The 19,029-nt window shown below is 43.1% G+C and overlaps 1 protein-coding gene across 1 annotated transcript; it reads right to left on the reverse strand.

Annotated features, from left to right (window-relative positions):
• Positions 1-633: 633 nt before the first annotated feature.
• On the reverse strand, positions 634-17,863 carry gfpt2 (glutamine-fructose-6-phosphate transaminase 2). The gene is made up of 19 exons (XM_036967854.1): positions 17,730-17,863; positions 15,854-15,961; positions 15,060-15,164; positions 14,346-14,471; positions 13,145-13,203; positions 12,254-12,388; positions 11,084-11,145; positions 9,345-9,427; positions 8,652-8,769; positions 8,255-8,418; positions 7,495-7,590; positions 7,184-7,281; positions 5,525-5,645; positions 5,281-5,438; positions 4,954-5,068; positions 4,617-4,744; positions 2,691-2,858; positions 2,343-2,504; positions 634-1,744 (listed from the first exon to the last, which is right to left on the reverse strand). Exons 1-19 carry the CDS (start codon positions 17,734-17,736, stop codon positions 1,700-1,702), a joined length of 2,058 nt encoding a protein of 685 aa, XP_036823749.1. The 5' UTR covers positions 17,737-17,863; the 3' UTR covers positions 634-1,699.
• Between the last annotated feature and the right edge of the window lie 1,166 nt (positions 17,864-19,029).

Here is a 19,029-nt window from a genome sequence, read left to right on the forward strand (position 1 = left end):
TTAGAATTCAAGGCACACTTAACCAGCATGGCTACCACAGTATTCTGCAGCAATACGCCATCCCATCTGGTTTACGCTTAGTAGGACTATCATTTGTTTTTCAACAGGACAATGACCCAACACCTCCAGGCTGTGTAAGGGCTATTTGACCAAGAAAGAGAGTGATGGAGTGCTACATCAGATGACCTGACCTCCACAATCACCCAACCTCAAACCAATTGATATGTTGGACCGCAGAGTGAAGGAAAAGCAGCCAACAAGTGCTCAGCATATGTGGGAACTCCTTCAAGACTGTTGGAAAAGCATTCCAGGTGAAGCTGGTTGAGAGAATGCCAAGAGTGTGCAAAGCTGTCATCAAGGCAAAGGGTGGCTACTTTGAAGAATCTAAAATATATTTTGATTTGTTTAACACGGAGTTAATACATGATTCCATATGTGTTACTTTATAGTTTTGATGTCTTCACTATTATTCTACCATGTAAAAAATAGTTCAAATTAAGAGAAACTCTGGGAATGAATAGGTGTCCCCAAACTTTTGACTGGTACTCTATTTATATAGCTTAAATCAAATCAAGAGAATATTGGTCTTCATTCAGCTAGCACTATATGATCTGGAAACCACACACACAAACATAAAGGGTAAAAAATAATTGTATTAAAAAAAAGAAATAAACAAGTAATACACATAGTCAAAGACTAGGGGACAGAATCTGGCCTATTCAAAATTAGACACGTAAGACTAATAATCAGATATAAAATACAATAAATATCTACAATTTTAAACATATGTCGCAATGTACATGTACACGCGTTTGGTCTAAAAATCATTTGCGTATGATAAGGGCGTTATACAGTAACAGCCTCAAAGTACTCATATATTTTCCCGCTGTAAAGAGGACATCAAACGAGAAATTGTCCATATAGCCAACAGTCCTTTGCTTTGTTTTCTCTTTGGCTCAAACAAATACAGAGGAATAGAGAGTTGGAATACATAATTGTCATATTATCTCTCTAGCTTCTGTAACGGTAAGATTCAACTGTTCCTTCACTGTTTAAAAAGGTATAGTGGGCATCATGCAAATTAAATGATGTGCGAGCTATTACAAACAAACACCAAGACACTTTAGTCCTTGTCAGTCTACGTATTGCACAACCGTAAACATTTTGAGACTAAATGTAAACAATAGGCTATGACATTGTTCCTTTGCTTCAGTGCCGAGCAGTAAACAGAATAGAATATATATGTCCCTTCCTTATGTATATATAAAAAATAAAATTAAACATTCACAAGGCACTTATTGAGTAAATGTCATTGAATTTAACTCACTGATAGAACTCCAGCACACCACTTGAGTCATGACGACTCTTCAGAGTTTAACATCTACCATAAATACCAGGGTTGGGGTCAATTCAAATTGAAGTCAGTAAATTCAGGATTTTAATTGAAAATCCCAACATTTTTAAATAGGTTTTCCTTTTAAGTTGATTGAAGTCATTGAAAATACATTTTCTCAATAATTTAATTGGAATTTGAGTTTACTTCCTGAATGGACTGCCTTCAATTCAAATTGACCCAAACCCTGATAAATACCCAGTTAAAATGACACATTCAGTACCTGCCAACACACACAGTACACAAAGTACAGAGAAAGACACGCCTGACTGCATTATGGTATTTTGACTGGTTTGAAACTAGTAGTTACTCCACTGTCACAGACTTGGCTAGGTTCCTGGGGCAGTCCACCTGAGAAGACGGAAAGAAAATCAACATTAGTGTTAAGGTCTCGCACACGCACAGACACAGAGCACACACACAGACACAGAGCACACACACAGACACAGAGCACACACACAGACACAGAGCACGCAGACAGAGCACGCACACAGACACAGAGCACACACACAGACACAGAGCACGCAGACAGAGCACACACACAGACACAGAGCACACACGCAGACAGAGAACGCAGACAGAGCACGCACACAGACACAGAGCACACACACAGACACAGAGCACACACACAGACACAGAGCACGCAGACAGAGCACGCACACAGACACAGAGCACACACACAGACACAGAGCACGCAGACAGAGCACGCAGACACAGAGCACGCAGACAGAGCACAGACACAGAGCACGCACACAGAGCACGCACACAGAGCACGCAGACACAGAGCACGCAGACAGAGCACAGACACAGAGCACGCACACAGAGCACGCACACAGAGCACGCACACAGAGGACGCACACAGAGCACGCACACAGCTTTTTAAAAACACCCTCAGACACAACACATACTGTCGGCTGTAACAGAGGACCATTGGGGCCTGGTGACTTACATCGTATCCTCGGAGCACAGCCAAGTGGAAGGACATGAGCTGGAGAGGAATGACACTGAGGACGCCCTGAAGGCAGTCCACTGTCTGTGGCAACTCAATGGTCTTGTAAGCATTCTTAGTGATCTCAGGGTCGTCCTGGCAACACAGGATAATGGGCCGCCCCTGACAGGAAGGAGGAAAACAGCATCAATAATGATATAATCATTAAACTATTCTGTCCATTGTGATATTCCCTCAGGTGAATTATTTTTGAATACCAGGGTGTACAAAAGCTACTGAATGTCAAAGTCAGAGAGAGGGAGAGAGTCCCCCTTCCTCTGTGTGTGTGTGTGTGTGTGTGTGTCTCACCTGGCGTGCTGTGACCTGCTGCAGAGCGTTGTGACACTTGGTGTAGCAGGCGTCTTTCATGATGATCATAATGACAGGCATGTGTTTGTCGATGAGAGCCAGGGGACCGTGCTTCAGCTCCCCAGCCAGGATGCCCTCTGAGTGCATGTACGTGATCTCTTTGATTTTCTGTAACAGGAAAATAATCAAATGAAAGTCAATAAGCCATCTAGTCCTCCTCAGAGTTATTTGACATTTTTGTATTTAAACAAATTCTTATTTACAACAACGGCCTATACCAGCCAAACCCGGACAACGCTGGGCCAATTGTGCACCGCCCTATGGGACTCCTAATCACAGCCGGTTGTGATACAGCCTGGATGCAGTGCCTTAGACCACTGCACCACTCGGGATTTCTCTACCCCGAGGCTCTCCAACTCTGTTCCTGGAGAGCTACCCTCCTGTTGGTTTTAACTCCAACCCTGTTCTTGGAGAGCTACCCTCCTGTTGGTTTAAACTCCAACCCTGTTCTTGGAGAGCTACCCTCCTGTTGGTTTAAACTCCAACCCTGTTCTTGGAGAGCTACCCTCCTGTTGGTTTTAACTCCAACCCTGTTCTTGGAGAGCTACCCTCCTGTTGGTTTTAACTCCAACCCTGTTCTTGGAGAGCTACCCTCCTGTTGGTTTAAACTCCAACCCTGTTCTTGGAGAGCTACCCTCCTGTTGGTTTTAACTCCAACCCTGTTCTTGGAGAGCTACCCTCCTGTTGGTTTAAACTCCAACCCTGTTCTTGGAGAGCTACCCTCCTGTTGGTTTAAACTCCAACCCTGTTCTTGGAGAGCTACCCTCCTGTTGGTTTAAACTACAACCCTGTTCTTGGAGAGCTACCCTCCTGTTGGTTTAAACTCCAACCCTGTTCTTGGAGAGCTACCCTCCTGTTGGTTTAAACTCCAACCCTGTTCTTGGAGAGCTACCCTCCTGTTGGTTTAAACTACAACCCTGTTCTTGGAGAGCTACCCTCCTGTTGGTTTAAACTCCAACCCTGTTCTTGGAGAGCTACCCTCCTGTTGGTTTAAACTACAACCCTGTTCTTGGAGAGCTACCCTCCTGTTGGTTTAAACTCCAACCCTGTTCCTGGAGAGCTACCCTCCTGTTGGTTTAAACTCCAACCCTGTTCTTGGAGAGCTACCCTCCTGTTGGTTTAAACTCCAACCCTGTTCTTGGAGAGCTACCCTCCTGTTGGTTTAAACTCCAACCCTGTTCTTGGAGAGCTACCCTCCTGTTGGTTTAAACTCCAACCCTGTTCTTGGAGAGCTACCCTCCTGTAGGTTTAAACTACAACCCTGTTCTTGGAGAGCTACCCTCCTGTTGGTTTAAACTCCAACCCTGTTCTTGGGAGAGCTACCCTCCTGTTGGTTTAAACTACAACCCTGTTCTTGGAGAGCTTACCGTTCTCTATTCTTTTTGTGGTTCTTTTTTTTTACCCCCTTTTTCGATCTCGTCTCATCGCTGCAACTCCCCAACGTGCTCGGGAGAGTCGAAGGTTGAGTCGTGTGTCCTCCAAAACATTACCCGCCAAACCGCGCTTCTTAACACCCGCTCGCTTAACCCGGAAGCCTGCTGCACCAATGTGTTGGAGGAAACAGAGTTCAACTGACGACCAAGTCAGCCTGCAGGCGCCCAGCCCACCACAAAGATCCACTAGACCACATGGGAGGGCATCTCTCCTGGAACAGGGTTGGAGTTAAAACCTACAGGAGGGTTTCTCTCCAGGAACAGGGTTGGAGTTAAAACCTACAGGAGGATATCTCTCCAGGAACAGGGTTGGAGTTAAAACCTACAGGAGGATATCTCTCCAGGAACAGGGTTGGAGCAAAAACCTAAAGAAGGGTAGCTCTCCAGGAACAGGGTTGGAGAGCCCTGCATGAAGAGTAGTTTCAGTGCTCACCAGTGCCCCCTCCATACAGGTGGCGTAGTTGTATCCACGGCCCATAACCAGCAGGGACCTCTGCTGGTACAGCTCGCTTGCAATGTTTTTGATCTGGTCGTCCAGAGTCAGAACCTCCTTAATCAACCCTGAGGAGAGGAACACCAGACATATTCTGCATTAGCTCACAAGGACGTCACAGTGAGGGAATGCATTGGAGGTAGACAGATAAGGAGTGTAAAATGACAGGGGTGGCTAGAGGTTATAGATAAGTAGTTGACAGGGGCTATGAGAGGGTGGAGGTTATAAGGGGGGGGGGGGGGGGGGCGTAACGAGAGGCACAGAGATTCAGGCTGACCTGGCAGCATCCTCAATCCGTTGATGATCTCCAGTCTCCTCTTCTGCAGGGAGATTCTGTCCTCACTCATCATCAAACCAAACATGGTGAGGGCCACAAACTGGCTGGTGTACGCCTGGAGAAAGTAGGGGGCACTGTGAGCAGTCATGCACAAACACTTGTATATGAGGCACTTGCATAAACACAGTACACCATCTCCTCCAAATCTCAACCTAGGTACACATGTGAATCCTGATATCAATATAGTACAACACCACTGAGCTCACATTAACTGAGGCTTCCCTGTGAACAGACGGCAGTGTGGTGGTGGTGGTGGTGCTAGTGTACCTTGGTGCTGGCCACGCCGATTTCAGGGCCAGCGTTGATGTGAACACCACAGTCTGTCTCCCTGGAGATGGAGCTGCCCACTGTGTTGGTGATGCCCACCGTCAGAGCTCCGCGGCCCTGACAGTAACGCAGTGTCATCAGGGTGTCTGCTGTCTCACCTGGAAGGAGGTGGAGTCATAGCGTCTTGTGAAACAAAGCACAATCGATCACCATATCTGACCAGATAATGTGCAGTCTCACGTACCAGACTGGCTGATGAAAAAGCAGACGTCATCTCTAAAGACAGGAGTGATGCGGTCCAGGAAATCAGAGGCCAGTTCCACCATCACAGGCAGTTCAGTCAACTCCTCCAGAATCTGTCTGGTCTAGAGGCATCAAGGAAGGGTATCATCAATCACTCTATTTTTTATCTATGAACAACCGCCTGTTCAGCCTGGAGTCTGGACTATTTGAGTCCTTTTTCTTAATATAAGCCATTTGCTTTTATCCAAAACGACCCACAGTGAAGTGTGCGTACATTTTTTTATGTGTGGGTGGTCTCGGGAATCGAAGCCACAATCCTGACGTTGCAAGCGCCATGCTCTACCAAATAAAATCCACATTTTATTTGTCACATGCTTCGTAAAACAACAGGTGTAGACTAACAGTGAAATGCTTACATACGGGACATTCCAAACAATGCAGAGAGAAAAATAGTAACACAAGAAATAAATACACAATGAGTAATGATAAGTTGGCTATATACACGGGTACCAGGTAAATACTTTTGTGTATATATAGTGTATGTGGACACTCCTTCAAATGAGTAGATTCAGCTATTTCAGCCACACCCATCGCTGACCAATGTATAACATCGAGCACACATCCATTCAATCTCCATAGACAAACATTGGCAGCAGAATGGCCTTACTGAAGAGCTCAGTGACTTTCAAAGTGGCACAGTCATAGGACGCCACCTTTCGAAACAAGTTAGTTCATCAAATTTCTGCCCTGCCGGAGCTACCCCGGTCAACTGTAAGTGCTGTTATTGTGAAGTGGAAACGTCTAGGAGCAACAATGGCTCAGCCGCGAAGTGGTAGGCCACACAAGCTCACAGAACGGGACAGCCGAGTGCTGAAGCACGTACCGCATAAAAATCTGTCTGTCCTCGGTTGCAACCCTCACTACTGAGTTCCAAATTGACTCTGGAAGCAACGTCAACATTGGAACTGTTGGTCTGGAGCGTCATGAAATGGGTTTCCATGGCCGAGCAGCCGCACACCGTGAAACTTCAATGAAAACGCTGAGTCTCAAAATAGCCGCCTGTCCCTTTTAATAGTCGGGCAACGGCTTGATTTGGTACATTCAATAATTACTTGAAGAAATGACGGCAATCATCCGTTTTTAAATCGCCAGTAACAAACTGCTAGCCATTGGCTGCTAAAAGCTGAGAACTGCTAGCCATTGGCTGCTAACACCTGAGAACTGCTAGCTAACTGGCAAGCACAAAAACAGTCAACAACTTTGGGAGTGCAGATCCCCCAGAAATTGTCCAATCCCCCTCTAGTAGTGAAAGTAAGAACTGCCAAAAAGGAGAATAATTATGTCAAGTCAAAGTTTTTTGTTGTTGTCTGAAAGAGGCATACTTAGACAAAATAAACGTGACACAGTATGTAAATGATAACACATTATTGCAGGAAATTAGATTTGATCTTAGTCCTGTATTGACGCTTTGCCTATTTGATGACTCGTCGAAGGTCGTAGCGGGATTTCTTATATGCATCCGAATTAGTGTCCCGCTCCGACTGAGCAATACAGGACCAGGACCCATACAGGATCTTTCTCGTTACACCCACACAAGTGTCAATTAGTGAATCTCCTACTCAGTCTACAACCAAATGTCCATCAACCGTCTAGCACTCACCGCCACTCCAGCATGGAAACTGGTCCCACAGCCAATCAGGATGAGGCGTCTGCAGCGCCTGATCTCCTTCAGATGGTCTTTCAGCCCCCCCAGGACCACTGGTGATCAAAAGCACATCTCTGACACAAAACAAGACGCATTTCTGATCTTCAGCTACGGATCTATTTCTAAAGTTATCTGTTTGGGGTACTGTGTGTGCCATACCTAGCCTGGGTACCAGTCTGTTTGAGTTAACATTCTACTCCTTATTACTTGTCGTCATGTTTAGCATCCCACGGAGTACATTGAGTGGATTTCAGACTATGCCATACCTGTGTTGGTTTCAAAACAGATCCTTCCTCTCATGGTGTTGAAGACAGACTCTGGCTGCTCAAAAATCTCCTTCTGCATGAAGGCTTTGAAGTTCCCTGTGAGTCAACATTCAAATCAAATCAAATTCTATTGGTCACATACACATGGTTAGCAGATTCCAATGCAAGTGTAGCGAAATGCTTGTGCTTCTAGTTCTGACTATGCAGTAAAATCTAACAAATTCACAATAACTACCTTATACACATACACACACACACACACACACACACACACACACACACACACAAATGTAAAGGGATGAATAAGAATATGTAAATATAAACATCCATGTTATGCATCAATACCAACCCCAAGAACAGATCACCCAGGAATACAGACAGACTCCAAGTGAAAGAAGACTGCATCAGGCTCTCACTCATTTCTGAAAACTGCACATAGCTAATAAGTGCTTAATAATTCTAACTATCCCAACACCTCTGCATAACCCTGGCCGTATCTACTTTACACTGATTGGTTATCAGCAGAGCCATGTATTTAGAGGGGTGGCGCTAACTCTCAGAATGTCTAATTTTGTTCTAATTCTAGACAATCCATAACATAGTTGAACTATTCCCCATGTCATGTTAACGGGCCACTAAAATGGCTGCCATAGAATGTTGTAGTATCATGTCAATGCATCAGAAACCTCAAAGTTCTAACTCTCTAAATACAGGGCTCTTGTTATCAGTGTGTGACTGTGTGTTGTGATGACCCCCTGACCTTTCATGATCTGCTGCAGCTCCATCTGTAGGGTCTGGATGGCCCGGTTAGGGTCCTCCCCGGCACAGCGGCTCATACGGTGCAGGGACAGCTTGCCCTGGGCCACCGCTGTTATGTCGTCATCCTGCAGGTAGATCACCTTGTTGGTGTGTTCAATGATAGCGCTAGGGGTGAAGCAGGAAGGACAGAGATAATGTTTTTTTTTTCCCCCATAAGAGTGTGTAAGGAACATGGAAGTAATATACAGTACATGAATAAGTAAGTACATGTAATGGCAGTTGACGGCCAGTAGATAGGAGTGTAGAACACAATCAGTATTGAACTGGAAGAGCTACATGAATTACATCTGGGGTTAGTTATCCAGTTGAGGGGAGATTCATGTTCTCGTGGCTCTCACCTGGCATCAGAAGCAAAGAAGAACTCCACTGCCTTCCTGTCACTGACGGAGTGCAAGGCTACGGTGCTGTCCACCCTGTTCCTGAAGTTCCTCTGCTGGATGCCTTCTATAAAGTGACCTGGAAAGTAGACGGGGTCACACAGACGGAACATAATAGAACAGAATGGATTTTTCCAGAAGGAACTTCAGTTGTATAACAGCGTATAACATAACTCATTACTAAACCGTTTGAAATGTAATTGACACTAAACATTACAGACAGATATTATTTAGGCTCACCCAAAAGGTGAAAGGGTGCTCTTAACATTTTGTCTTTGGTAAGTTTCCCTTTTCAATTCATTTCAAATTAGTCATGTTTATTTTCAGCTAAATCAAAAAACAGATTTATCAAAATCATGGTTCCGAGCACAAGAAAGTTGAGAGCTAAAGTTGACATAAATTCATAAAAATGTCAAGCTAAGTGCTCTGCTTGATGACAAACAGCACTTTACCTATACGGACGAGATTGCACAAGCAACTTCGGTCACAAATCCCAAACTGCTCATTACAGCTAAAGTACACAACAGGGGTATTACAAATTATAAAGGAGAATACTTAAAAACCACCAGGACTAAAAGTTTCAGTTGGCGCCATCAAGAGTTGTCTGCCAACAGCTGGCCTAGTGTCCAGAGGCACCCAGAGAGAGGGACTCACCAGTACTGTTGTACTGAATAGGAATCTGTTCCATAGACAGCTCATACTTGCTCCTCACGCCTATCAGCAGAGGACTTCCTCTCCTAAGGCAGGATGACAGTAACAGAGGACATTAGAGGCTGAGCCTGGAATGAGAGAGTGAGAGAGGATGATAGTGACAGAGTCTGTTAGAGAGGCTGAGGCTGGCATGAGACAGAATGACAGTGACAGAGATCCGTTTGTGGCTGAGGCTGGAATGAGAGAGTGAGAGAGGATGATAGTGACAGAGTCCATTAGAGAGGCTGAGGCTGGCATGAGACAGAATGAGAGAGAATGACAGTGACAGAGATCCGTTTGTGGCTGAGGCTGGAATGAGAGAGTGAGAGAGGATGATAGTGACAGAGTCCATTAGAGAGGCTGAGGCTGGCATGAGACAGAATGAGAGAGGATGACAGTGACAGAGATCCGTTTGTGGCTGAGGCTGGAATGAGAGAGTGAGAGAGGAAGACAGTGACAGAGATCCGTTTGTGGCTGAGGCTGGAATGAGAGAGTGAGAGAGGAAGACAGTGACAGAGAACGTTAGAGGCTGGAATGAGAGAGTGAGAGATGATGACAGTGACAGAGGCCATTAGAGGCTGAGGCTGGAATGAGAGAGAGGCTGAGGCTGGAATGAGAGAGTGAGCCAATGTGAGAAACTGGTATGAACTAGACCTAAAGTTTTTGGGCCAAATCAAACCGCTGTCTGAGACACGCTCTCTTAGAATAGACAAAGGCAGTCATAACACACCCTCCACTTTCTCCCACAGAGTAGACCACATCCGTTCACTCAGCTATAAAGACAGGCCAACAGCATCCCACACACATCACTCAACTTGGTCTTGTACAATCACTGGTTTTGTTCATTATAATACCCTGAAATCTTTATGGTTAGACCAGTGGCGTGGGTCTGCAGAAATTCTGATGCTTAAAGTTAGAGAGGGAGATATAAGAGCAGCTTCAGTGATTTTTGCAATTCATTCCAGTCATTGGCAGCAGAGAACTGGAAGGAAAGGCGGCCAATATCAAGCAACAATACCATGAAGGAGGGCATTGTTTAATGGAGGAGGTGAGGAACTACAAACACTTGTATAATGACTTAATTGCAACCATTCTTTCCCCTGGAAAGCAACGCTGACAAGAGACAGTAAACTACACTCAGTGGATAAGAGCCCTCTCTGGAAAAGCTCCACTCTGGTCCTTAGCCCATTGAGCTCTCTCATTTGAAAACTGAGAGTGGAGGAGAAATCTTAACTGACACAAAACACACACAACCACTAGTTTGCACACATACAGACAGACAGACACACAGTGAACAGTGTTGCTTACTGTGCATAATGTGCCACTTTTACAGGTATACAGTTAACATTATGCTGATAAAAAGGGATGACAAAACTTGTATAGGTTTCTTACACAAACATCATGCCTTGTTCATACCTGACTTTACCGTTTCACCTAAACCAGAACATTGCATCATAGTGGGCATGTGGTAACAGAACTCTTTGAAACAGGATCAGATTCCCTGATTCATGGGCTTCCATGGAACTTTGTGCTTAGTGAGAGTTCTACAGGATATTATGCAACACTTGAGATCAGCAACAGGGTTAGAGGTCAGAAAGGGGGTCAATCTATAATGGAAGGTAAAGTGTTCTGGTAGGCCGGGCGAACGTGTGAGGTAGAAGTGATGGGGTCGAGTAGAGAAATGTCAGAGGGATCATACTGACCTGGTGGCTACAGCTTCCCCCGGGAAGTGGATGCTTTTGAAAACCAGAGCAAAAGCCCCTTCCTTGGAGAGAAGAGACAAAAGGAGTACAGAAAGTTAGCGGTGTCAGAAATGACATCCTGTAGACCTCAGTGAATTCACATCCAATATGATCTCATTTAGGACAGGATGATATTGACACAATGAGTCATCAACAACAGTCAGATGCACTATAATGTTTAAACTTCATAGCCTGCACTCATGTCCAACATCAGTCCCTAGACAGGCTAAACCCAATAGACATCAGTCAAAGGAAAGCGATAGAAGACAAAAAGATAGGAAACTATGGCAAATCAGCTGAACCCTTTATCCCTTGCCTAAACCCCAGCCCAGCCACTCTGCTCCCTCCTCCCTCTATCCCCTGCCTAAACCCCAGCCCAGGGGCCCAGTAATGTGAGGAGATGGGGTATGCTGTGAGATAGATGGAGTACGCTGGGAGGCAGAGAAACTAAGCTCCACACACTCAGGCTGTAGGAGGAATAAGAGGCCCCTCTGTGGAAGCACTACTCTGCTCCCTAGCCCTGAGCTCTCTCATTGGCCAAACTGAGAGGGGAGGAGAAATATAAAACAAATAAGCACACACACACACACACACACACACACACACACACAGCTTATGATTCAGTCTGTTTTCAATTATGCCAAGAACTAATCTCGTTGTTCAACTTTCCCCTTCTTTTATTGAAGCTACAGAGTGAGGTCTTCGTTTTCTTCTGGGGTAGTTGGGTGGGGTGGGCTGATATACAGGATATTAGGTCATCTTTCAGAGCCACTTCTAAAACCAGACTCAACCAGATCCCAGCTCACAGAACACAGAACACAGCAGGACTTTTAGACCCTAAAAACCTTTTCCTTTCAGGTTGCGGAGGGCATTAGGTTAGCTGCTACATACGGACAACTGCTGTTGATTATGGGATGTGGTTAAAGGGAAACAGTAAACAGGCCAGACGGGGGGGGGGGGGGGGACGGGGGGGCATTGCAACAGAAAACCCCAGCTGACATGTCCTAAATGAATCGTTTGTTTGTCACAACATAATCAACTACCCTACCACATGCAGACAGGACTGTTAATTGTGTGTGGTCATATACAGAGATTTTCCCAGAAGAATCCACACCCTTCCATGACGCTCACCAGCTGCTGGATGACGCGCTCCACCAGGGTGGAGAAGGACACATAATCGTTCTCGCTGTTGTCATAGACATATTTAATCAGCTTGGGGATGACCTCGGTGTCCGTCTCCGACTCAAACTTGTACCCCTTGGATTTCTGACGGCAGTATACAGGAAAACACTGCTGTTAGTTACAGACACAACAACCTTCAAAACAAACACTGTTTCTCTCAACAAAAAATAAGAGATGTAGCCTAACTGTCAGTCTCAGTTATTAGCTCAGTCTGGCTAATGAAACAGCACCGCAGACCCTGACATACCGCAACCATGAATGGCAAAGTCAGGACAATTCAAGTGGATTTATTGGCATGGGAAACATATGTTAACATTGCCAAAGCAAGTGAAGTAGATAACAAACAACTGACAATCTGTAGAGGAATCTACGGTCTGACCCATCAACAACAACAGAAATAGAATCCATAGAAAGGGCTTGGTAACTCTGACCCTGGTAATTTCACTGGTAAACTAATGGGTACACTCGCAATGGCTGCCAGTCCACCCATTATGCCACCATTGACTTGAATGGGGAGGCCAGTTCTATCGATTTCATTTCTACGTCAACACCTTTATACATCCAAGCTACAGAAATAGAATACTGTAATGTCCTTTCATTCAATAACATTTGCTAATGTCTACAAACAAATCCCACATATATGATCTCTATTGGGCCTACTGACCAACGGCCTAAGGGCGTGTCTGTGTGGTCTTTACACTTGTAAAACTACACTTCTTCTGGTTTATGATGTCTGTACAGACCTGTATACCCGTGCACAAAGGTCTAGTAGCAATGATGTGTTCAAGGTGTGTAAATAAATGTCCGGATTGGAATGCCTTGTGTGTTCTCACAACTTACCAGGTATTTCCTGAGCTCCTTGTAGTTAGTGATGATTCCATTGTGGATCACAACAAATTCTAAGGTGAAGAACAGAGATCACATGTCAAATATTTGGCATTCACAGAATACCTATTCCTCTGTGACAGCATAACATTATCTTGTGTCAAACATGGGTTAATAGCTACAGTGTAATTATTGTAAGTAAATATCTACTCTGCTCTAATTAAGTATTTCAAACAATCAATCCATTTTATTTCAGAAAGATTTTTACGTCAGCACTTGTCACAAAGTGCTTTACAGATACCCAGGCTAAAACCTCAAAGAGCAAGCAATGTACATGCAGAAGCACAAACGTGCTTGTATTTAAGGTCACAGTCTCTCTTGTTTTATGTCCTAGGTCAGGGTTCTACAACTGGTGGCCCACGGGTGGTTTTATTTGGCCAATCGTTTTCTGAGCCAATATATTATTATTATTTCCCAATATTGGACCAGGAAATCAGCTCCAAGTGATTGTAATTTTGGAAATCTAAGTATTCTCACCCATTATAGAGAGACATGTTATCCTATACAAATTTAAGCAAGGATTCAAATTATTATGTTTTATTCAAATATTATATCTGTTTCAGCTTATTGCGGTCAATATACGGTCTACAAATGATTATGTTCTGGCCACCCGACCATCCACTCAATAAAAAAAAACACAAATAAAGAATTAGTTGATGGTCCCTGACATAGGAGAACATCCTGGTTTCTTTATGAATTACTATCATGATGGAGCTACTCTCTAAGGTGAACTCGAGCACATCTGCATAGGCCTCAGGAGAAAGCTCAGGCAGGCTAGGACACCAGGCAATACATCAGACAGCATGGAGTTAAGCCATCTCATTATCTAGCAAAAATGACCCCTGACCCCTTTCTCTTTAAAGTTTTCATCTGCTTTCCGGTGTTTCTCTTCCTTAAGGAAAGCAGGGCCCATTAAATGAAGGCAACAACAGGGGTCAGTTAACGACCTCTATATGGTAAACCAGATGACTAAGATGCTCTTTTAGGGGCTGCAATGTAAAGCCAATGGGGACACATTATATTGTACCCCGGTTCTCTTGTATTGAGTGAATGGCTGCATTATAGTGTGTTTACAAACCGCTTAATACTGTACTAACCTTGCTTCAGCAATTCTCACCATCTACTGTGTGATCCTACAGTACGAGTGTGTTCTTACCGTTGTTCTTGTCGGAGCGGTGTGGATGGCAGTTGACAGCGTTGGGCTCTCCATGTGTCGCCCAGCGGGTGTGAGCAATGCCAAAGTGTGTGTCCAGCTCAATGTCCAGGTCAATGGAGTCGTTCTCTGATCACACACACAATCAACGATCAGACTAAAACATCAATATGTTAAAGCACGAAGCAGTGAGAAACATACTAAGCATTGGCTAATACGTAGTACTAGACTGTGAAAAAGTAGAAATTAGTATAGGAGAAGATCGTGGAGTTGACTCAAGTAGAGTGGTATGGAGCTGAATAAGAGAGGGAGAGTAGAGAGTTCAGCTTAATGTAGGAGAGTAGCGAGGGAGAGTAGAGAGTTCAGCTTAATGCAGGAGAGTAGCGAGGGAGAGTAGAGAGTTCAGCTTAATGTAGATGTGTAGCGAGAGAGTAGAGTTCAGCTTAATGTAGGAGAGTAGCGAGGGAGAATAGAGTAGCGAGTTCAGCTGAATGTTGGAGAGTAGCAAGGGAGTGTAGAGAGTTCAGCAAAATGTAGGAGAGTAGCAAGGGAGAGTAGAGAGTTCAGCTTAATGTAGGAGAGTAGCGAGGGAGAGTAGAGAGTTCAGCTTAATGCAGGAGAGTAGCAAGGGAGAGTAGAGTTCAGCTTAATGTAGGAGAGTAGCGAGGGAGAGTAGAGAGTTCAGCTTAATGTAGGAGAGTAGAGAGTTCAGCCTACTGTAGAGCTCCTCATCCAGAGCCTTGACCTTCCCCCTCTTCTTGATCAGGCAAATGTTGACGTTGTCACCATTGTCATTTTTCCTAGGGCCATCCACTCCGACACCTGAAAGCCAAACGCAGAAAAAACATGAATCTATTACAACCATAATCTCTTGTGGATGGCAGTGTTGTAATATAAACCACATAGTGAGTGTCTCAGCCTTGTCTCTGTCAGATACATTTTTACTCTGTCTTGTCTCTGTGTCAGATACATTTTGACTCGGTCTTGACTCTGTGTCAGATACATTTTTACTCGATCTTGACTCTGTCTCGAACAATGAGAACTCATAATTTCTTCCCGAGACCAGCTGAGCAAAAAAATGATAATAATTATCAGCTCCCGTTCATTCAGCTCCTAAAACCACTTCGACAGGCCAAATATCCACACTCCCTCATGACCCATTCATAACTTATTGCCTATTGAAACCTGGGCTTCCTACTTCATTAGTAACATTAATGTCCTATACTTTCATAGAAGATATTTTTCAAACTTTGTCGCTCTTGTCAGAATTTCGCTTTAGGTGGTCTCGAACTCAACACTGGTGGACAGAGCATCTCATTAAATGACACAATCATTTAGTTCTGGGTTAACTGAGATTATTTACAACCCTGAACCATAGTGTCCTGTTGGACTTCATCAAGAGGCTATGTGGAGACAAGATATCTTCCTTGGCCTCAAGGAGACTGTCTCTCGTCTATGATTGTGATCAAATAAGACCTAAGACCACAACATTGGTTTTTTTTTTAAATTACCTGCAGAGTCATATCCCCTGTACTCAAGTCTCTGCAGTCCCTTCACCAGTGTGTCAAAGATCTCCTTCCTTGTCCGTGGCACTCTGTAGTTCAGATAGGCAAAAATTCCTGCAAGAATTAAAAGGTACAAGTTGCTTTATTTTTCAACAAGAACAAAAGTGTTGTATTCAAGAAATAACAAACTAACATGATTCACAAAAGCCAGTATCCCACATTACATGTCTTAGACTCAAACCATTATATTATACATGGGGTTGCATCTTTGCTACATTGAATGGGTTGGTGTGAAGAGTCAGTGGGCTGGATCTACAGTGAGCTCCAAAAATATTGGGACAGTGACACATTTAGTGTTGTTTTGGCTCTGTACTCCAGCACTTTGGATGATTTGAAACGATACAATGACTAAAGGGCAGACTGTCAGCTTTAATTTGAGGGTATTTTCATCCATATCGGGTGAACCGTTTGTTTTGGTTGTTTCAGATTCATTTGTTGCCTAATAGAAATGAATGGTAAATAATGTATTGTGTCATTTGGAGTCACTTTTATTGTGAATAAGAATAAAATGTTTCTAAACACTTCTAAATCAATGTGGATGCTACCATGATTATGAATAATCCTGAATAAATTGTGAATAATGATGAGTGAGAAAGTTAGAAACACAAATATAATATATAATATTTGTGCATCTAACTTTCTCACTCATCATTATTCACCATTCATTCAGGACTTTCTGTAATCATGGTAGCATCCACATTTACTTACCATTGGGCACAAAATAATCAGAAACAACCAAAACAAACAACAAATGCATCCAACCAGTTTGTAGAGTCAAGCTTGATGTTATCATTAAGTGCTAGGAATATGTGACCAAATACTAATCTTTTGGCTACTTTAATACACATACAGTGTAAGTGAATTTGTCCCAAAAACTTTTGGTCCCTTAAAATGGGAGGACTATATACAAAAAGTGCTGTAATTTCTAAAAGATTCACCCGACATGGATGATTATACCCTCATATTAATGCTGACAGTCTGCACTCCAACCTCATCGTCATTATATCATTCCAAATCCAAAGTGCTGGAGTACAGAGCCAAAACAACACGAAAATGTGTCAGTGTTCCAATACCTTTGGAGCTCACTGTATTTCCAACGCCTGTCGCAGTTTGAGAGCAGCTGTTTCATCCGTGAAAATTAGCTCCTGTCAGAGACCCAGGTCTAACAGCCATATGCAAAGCTCTGTGTTTAACAGAGCAGTCCAGATGTGGTCTGTCGAGTTTTACATACGGGATGACAAACTGTTCTAACTTTCAATAGTCAAACATGAATGAATTATCTAATTATTGTTTTAGTAATGTTGAGGTTAGTAATGTAAAGGTTAGTAATGTTAGTCAAGTTTAGTTTGACACAAAACTACATAGGTCAGTAATGCAAATGCATGCAGAAACGTACACAAATACCAATGAATAATGCATTTTAATGGCAGTACAATTTTAAAGATGTATTATATACATTAGGAGGTCGTTGAAGTAACTGTTATTGTGACCACGGTCTGTATCCCGAGGAGAACGTCGAGCTGATACTCTCTTACGGCAGAATTGATCATTAAAAACAATGGACTTTTCATAGCAGGTTAGGAGAATTTACGCAAGAGGTTAGGATAATTAACGTAGCAGGTTATAAGAAACAGGTTAAGGTTAGGAAAAAAGTTAGCGTTAGCTAAAATACAACAACAAAAAATTACTTTAGACGTCAATTTGACATAAACTGCATCCCATCCATCCGCGAGCTAGCCAGCTGTGGTGGTTACTGCTATTTGCTACGAAGTTATCTAGCTAATATTCATAATAGTCACGAAATTGTACATATTTGCCTTACCACACATGGTCCAACAGAATATCGTAGTCTTTCAAGTGAAAAGTATCTTGGATGTTGTGGAAGATATTCAGAGATGTCGGGCTACAACTTTTAAAGTGAAGGCGTGTAGGAACCCAGTACCCCGCCCCCTGTTTCCTTGACAATTTGTTTTGGGGGAGATCATTGTACCCTCTAATCCGCTGTGAAATATATTTTCCATAAACAAAAATATTGTATTTTCAGCTGTTTGAAGCTGGTTTACAAAACCAAAAGTAATAGACACAAAAATGTAATAACTGGAAACATAGAAATTACACACATAGAACATATCTACCGTTTCTTAGACTTGCTTTCAAGTAGAATGATAGATCTATAACAAACAATTCTATGTGAATTTGGGTCGACGAACAAATTACATATTGGCACTTTTAACCTTTATTTTGACAGGGAGTCATGCTGAGACCAAGCTCTCTTTTACAGATGAGCCTTGTGATTACAAAAATATACACATCAAATACAAATACACAATGCAGAACAGAAATACAAAACACGATCATAGGAAACAAACTCATTTATCAGTAATAAGGTCTGAATTGCCCTATAGGCACCAAAACATCAAATTGGACATATTTATGAACTATCTGGAGTGTAAACATGTTTGACCATTAACATTCCTATTTTCCCTAAATACCTAACCCTTAACCTAACCCGAACCCCCAAAACACCAAACCTTAAGCTTAAAATAGCATTTGAACAAATTCAGGACCTGAAAAAAGTCCTGACTTCAAAAAAGCTATTGTTTTCCTACATTTTCACTACATTCGGTTGAAATGTGAGGACATTGGGGTCCTGATAAGGTAGGAAAACAAGTACACACACACACACATTGGTTTTACTATCCTTGTGGGGACTGAAAAATGTATTCCCATTCAAAATCCTATTTTCCATAACCCCTAACCTAACCTTAATCTTAGCCCCTAACACTAACCCTGAAACTAAATCTAACCCAGAACGAAATGTTCCTTGTTTTATTATCCTTGTGAGGACTTCTGGTCCCCACAAGAATAGTAAAACCAAACCACACACACATGATACAAGATACTTTTTCTAATAGCCGGACCTGGAGTGTCATAATTTCACCAACGAGTTTATTCTCATCAAGGTAAAGTACTCCTCAAGATAATATATGTGATATTAGACAAATGACGGGATGATGGGAGTGTCAGATTTTAAGACATCAAAGCACAACAATAATGCAATATGTATATTTTGTTTCTTACTCATTTACTCAGACAAAATTATACATAGCTTTCAAAGATGG

Source organism: Oncorhynchus mykiss, chromosome Y, assembly GCF_013265735.2.
Source record: "Oncorhynchus mykiss isolate Arlee chromosome Y, USDA_OmykA_1.1, whole genome shotgun sequence".
NCBI lineage: Eukaryota > Metazoa > Chordata > Actinopteri > Salmoniformes > Salmonidae > Oncorhynchus > Oncorhynchus mykiss.